Source organism: Quercus lobata, chromosome 4, assembly GCF_001633185.2.
Source record: "Quercus lobata isolate SW786 chromosome 4, ValleyOak3.0 Primary Assembly, whole genome shotgun sequence".
Lineage (NCBI taxonomy): Eukaryota > Viridiplantae > Streptophyta > Magnoliopsida > Fagales > Fagaceae > Quercus > Quercus lobata.
Genome location: NC_044907.1, coordinates 68,129,353 through 68,134,469, shown reverse-complemented (window position 1 = coordinate 68,134,469; position 5,117 = coordinate 68,129,353). Strand labels below are relative to the sequence as shown.

The following is a 5,117-nucleotide window of genomic DNA, read 5'->3' as shown; positions in this document are numbered from 1 at the left end:
TCTTTTTGGTCTATGAACATAATAACTCCTGGTGCTGGGGGATATGTAACATAGAGAGGAGGCAAGGCTATTGATAAGATACAGGTTGGGCAATGGAGAAAAGATCTTTACTTAGCATGACCATTGGCATCCTAGGGGTGCTTAGATGATCCAAGCCTTTGGGTCACGGTTGATTTGGGATTATGCCAATAGCTCAATTGCAAAACTCTCAGTTTATTCTCGGTCAGCAGTGGAATTGACCAATGGCCAGATCTGAAGCTTTGGTACAGATAAAAGCTGAAGTATTCAACTTGCAATTAGGTAATGAAGATGTTTCTGTATGGTTGCATTCTTCTACCAAAGGCTATGTATGTCACGGGAAACCATCAGAAGCAAGAAGCCCCCTATGAAATATGAATTGGTTGAAGCTTATTTGTTTCCTTCTTCTATTCCTAAGCATTCTTTATATGTTGGATTGTTGTACAAAAAAATTAAATAGGCTGCCAACTGGGAGGGACTGTATGGCTTCCTGAGGCTATCAGGGACACATGTTATGCTTCTTTTGTTGTAGCAAGATTAAACCGTGTGACCACCCATATTTTGAATGCTCCTTGTCTAATAGAATAGGCACTTCAATGCTAAAGAAATGCTTGTATTGTTGTCCTATGCTGGAATAGTTGACTGGATTGGGTTGTAAATAAGCTTAAAGGAAAGAACTTTCAGCAGCGTGTATATATTGTTGTTATCTGCCATCTTTGGCTTGATAGAAATGCAAGAATCTACCAAGGCCAGATCAATATTGAAGCTGGTATTAGTGTTATATTACGGAAAGTTGTATAAAATGTAAGACTTTGACTATCGTTGTGCTGAAATATGCCAAGATCCATCAAGATCAGAGATTGGTTTAGTTTGTGGAAGCCTCCCTATTCTATTTTTAAGCATTAATATTGTGTGCTGTTCAGTGGCTATGTATAACAAATCTGTCTGCGTGATCTAATTTGTTTGTAAGTGTTTGTTGGTTCTAGATTCAGTAAGTAGCTGTTAAGTGTCACGTTTTGTTGTATAAACCTATTATTTGGGTTACCATGGGTCTGTATTCTGACTTTGCGAGCTTAAACCATGTTCTTTCTGGTCTGTTTAAAATAAAAGTCTTTCATTCATTAATTTTTTTTTTAAAGGTCAATAATGTATGCCATATAAACAGTAGGCACCATTTATATATATATATATATATATGTATGTATGTATGTATGTATGTATGTTTATAACAAAAACAAAACAACAGGCAGAAATTAGCTACCTAAAATTAATTCGAGTATGCTTCTATATTTGAATTGATTTCATTGTGCTAAGAATATCAATCTCCACAGAATCAATACATATCCACAACATTTTCACAATAATTTTATAATAATTTCTAGGTGACAAGCTGTTATTAGTTTTAAACTTGGCCCACCATTGACATCATTTTTTTTTCTTGTCAATTATATAACTTGTCACATAGAATTTTTAGTAAAAATATTGTGGAAATAACATTTTTTATTAAACTAATAGTCAATGAAAATGCAAGATGCCAGCCAGCTTCAATCATATTACCTTTCTCAAAAAATAAAAAAATAAAAAGAAGCTTCAATCATATTACAGAATAATTTGGACTTACAGCCCGGTATGTAGTTATTCCAAATTCCAATGCATAATAGATATTTGATAAATAAAAAACATTAGGTTTACAATTTTTATTTTCATTTTTTATGCATCCAATATGTTGTTTTTGCTGTCAAAAGTAAAAGACTTAGCATTCGAATTACTCGTATTCCAGAACCAAATCGGCTTAGAAATTAAACTTGGCTGTTATAAGTTGTGGCAATACCATTCCACATTCGACTGATGCTAAAATGAATCTTCTTTTCTTTTCTTTTTTTGGTGGTAAGAGCGAAGAACATTATTCAAAAGTGGTGAAAACAGAGGCAAACTTACAATTATTAAAAGATATGTACATTGAATTCTCTAAATTAACTGCAGCTTGCTTGCTATACTAGAATTATCCTTTTAGAAGCCCATCAACCAAATTCAATAATATTCAAAGAGGAAAAAATTTTGCCACTGAATTTTGCAGACAAGGAGATCAATGTTTTTCATTTTCAAGCATCACCCACACACATAATCTCATATAGTGGTTGTGATAACATGGTCGTCTCCACCCTTAAAATGGTCCTCTTTTTGATCGTCTAAGAAATCTTCTCTAGCATTGACAGCTAACATAAGGGCAACCATCCATAAGAGAGCTGCATCCAAGGACACAAAAGCACCACCACCAAGGAGGCCTGTTTTAGCTGTGGGACATTCTGTTTCGAGGTTATGATGGACATTGTGTGACCGGTGAAGTTGCTCTGTGATGGTTGGCCATAATAGAAACATTGCTCCCATTCCAGCTGCAAACCTGAGCGGACAAAATTTCACCACCATCAATCATCTTTAGTTAGTAAACCACGAGCTATAACAAGTCAATTTGAAATAGATCCTAATTTGGATTAAATGGTGTGACAGTCTATATCCTGTTAAATCCAGAACAGGATCATCTTTATTTCAAATGGAGATAATCCCAATTCAGATTAAATTATGTGGCTAATGGCTATTTGTATCCTATTAAATCCGGAACAAGATCCTCTCTATTTCAAATGGAGATAATTTTTTCATGGTAAAGATTCTTTTTTCTCGAATCTGACAATCTACATAATGCTTCATCATTTAATATTTCACATGATGTAACATTAAGTACACACTTTTAGTTTTGTGATAATTAATCCAAATCATGAAATTCGGTAAATGGTTTTGGATGTTGTTTGGCCCAATATATAATGATTAAATAGTTAAGGAGCCTATCTATATAGTAGTTAACAAAAAGAAGGATTTGAGACTGTATAAAGAAATAATACTTACACAGAAACGTTGAAGAAGATGGTGAAGTTCATGCTTTTAAACAAAATGGACTGCGGAACCTGTTTTCCTCTGTAAGGGTAAAAGACTGACAAGTAGCCAAATACAGATGAAGCTATAAGAAACACAAACGAGAGAGAACCCAAAACAACTGTGGGACTCGATGGGTACTTGCAAATGACGACATCTTTCCCAGGAATTGGGGTGCCAGCTGCAGGCTATCAAAGCCCAAAAGAACAAAAATCAAGGATAATTTCATTGAAAAAGAAATGAAAAGACAATGCATATGATTTAATTTAGTAGTTAGTACCACAAATTAAACTTCCAAAGGTAATATTCAGACAAATAGTAACAATTAATTGGGAAAAAAAAATCACTTAAAAGGCAAAATCATATCAATAATTATTATTGGAGTTAAAGATTTTAACTTGGGTGCATCATTAACCTCACTTTTATTATGCAAAATCATATCAATAATTATGAAAACAGAGAGAAGATTTGCCCCAAGACTTGTTTCTTCACAATGTGCACATACATACATGAACATAAATAAGCGGAAGTGTAACATAACAGCTTTAAAAGTAAAGAGGGATAAAAATACCTTCTTAGTTTCAGCTAGTACTCCTAATATGAAGGAGATCAGACCAAGTACACCCACAATAATCGCCATCTGTACCGCAGTTATAGCCATGTTGCTAACCAATAATGCAACGATGAACTCCTGCAAGGGTCAACGTGAAAATTAGGAAGAAAAGACATGAAAATGAATATGAGACATATATATATATATATATATATATAATGAGCAATATGGTCTATTACTACGACAAATTATATATAATATATAGAATGATGTTTGAGAAACCAACCTATATTCACAATATACAGAATGAACTTACTTTTTGTGATAATAATACCTTCTTAGTTTTCAATTTTTGATAAGAAAAGAAAGGCCACCCCACCTCCTTAACGTGTATTTTTTATTTTTTATTTTGGTTGGATTCATTTAGCAGAAAATTCAAAGCATGTTGAAAACAGGCAAAATTCTCCATAATATTATCAGAGTTGAAACAAAATTCAGATCGTTCAAAATTATTTTTATCATAAAGGAGAATAATTTGGAATAACCCATGAGTCCAATTAGTTAACAGAATGCAATAATATTCACAAAAGGAGAATACATCAAAAGCAACAGAGATAACTATTAAATCAACCCTTCAAAAGATTAAAGAAAAGAGAGAGAAAAATGAAAAGAAATGTTACCTTAAGTCTGCTTGCCTCTTTGAATGTTTGAACTCTGTTGTGCAATTGAGAATTGTTTGATTATAAATAAATAAGAGAAAGGCTGCGAATTCAAACATGTTACGAATTTCACGGCATAAATTCAGGAATTGAATCTTGGACGATTTGATAGCACAGATTCTGAATCTTGTTGGAAGTTTAGCTTAAATAAGTGCATTTGGCTGTCAGTCCAAGTTTTGCTAGCTGTGTTTTACCGGTTTTAACTTTTAATGACTTATATTTTAGAGGATAGTCTAATTTATCCCACAATTTATTTGGTATTTTTGGGTTAGCTCCTATTTAGTTTTGGATTTTCTATTTATGCCCTAAAGGACTTTAATCAATTTAAAACACCCAAGTCCCTTTACGTTGTCCTTCAAAAAAAGTAAAAAAATTCCCTATTTTGGGAAGAAAGTAAATACTTGTTTTACATACAGGTAACCTCTCACTCAAAAGGTGTGGATCATATTTTTTTAGGAACTACACATTATAAGTGAGAGATTACATGTATTGTATATGCTATATAACCCCTCCTTTTTAATTATGGAAATTATACACAAATACATTAATTACACTGGTGCTAACTGCTATAGCCTATAGTAAAAGAAAAACGTTTTTATAATAAATCTTAAATAGTAGGTTGTTATTAGCTGTTATAAATTGATAAAAAAATAATTTAAATTATAGATTCGAATTAGAACCAATAAAAGCTTACCATGTAACATTTGTTATAAAAGTGCTTCATAATAAAATGTATGCAAAAAAAGATTATACTTTTTCTAACTCTTTTTTTTTTTTTTTTTTTTTTTTGAGAAGAAGAAAAAGAAAAAGAAGAACTGAAGAAGAATATTGTTCAAACTAAATAACCAAATATTGAATTGGTAAATCTTTTAATAGTGTAGTTTATCTATAGGCAGATA

General features: G+C 32.2%; 1 protein-coding gene across 1 annotated transcript; it reads right to left on the bottom strand.

The window, feature by feature from the left end:
- Positions 1-1,932: 1,932 nt before the first annotated feature.
- LOC115983230 lies at positions 1,933-4,357 on the bottom strand. Its single transcript, XM_031105868.1, has 4 exons — positions 4,180-4,357; positions 3,518-3,637; positions 2,920-3,134; positions 1,933-2,419 (listed from the first exon to the last, which is right to left on the bottom strand). The coding sequence occupies exons 2-4, from the start codon at positions 3,605-3,607 to the stop codon at positions 2,146-2,148; spliced, it is 579 nt and encodes a 192-aa protein (XP_030961728.1). The 5' UTR covers positions 3,608-3,637; positions 4,180-4,357; the 3' UTR covers positions 1,933-2,145.
- Between the last annotated feature and the right edge of the window lie 760 nt (positions 4,358-5,117).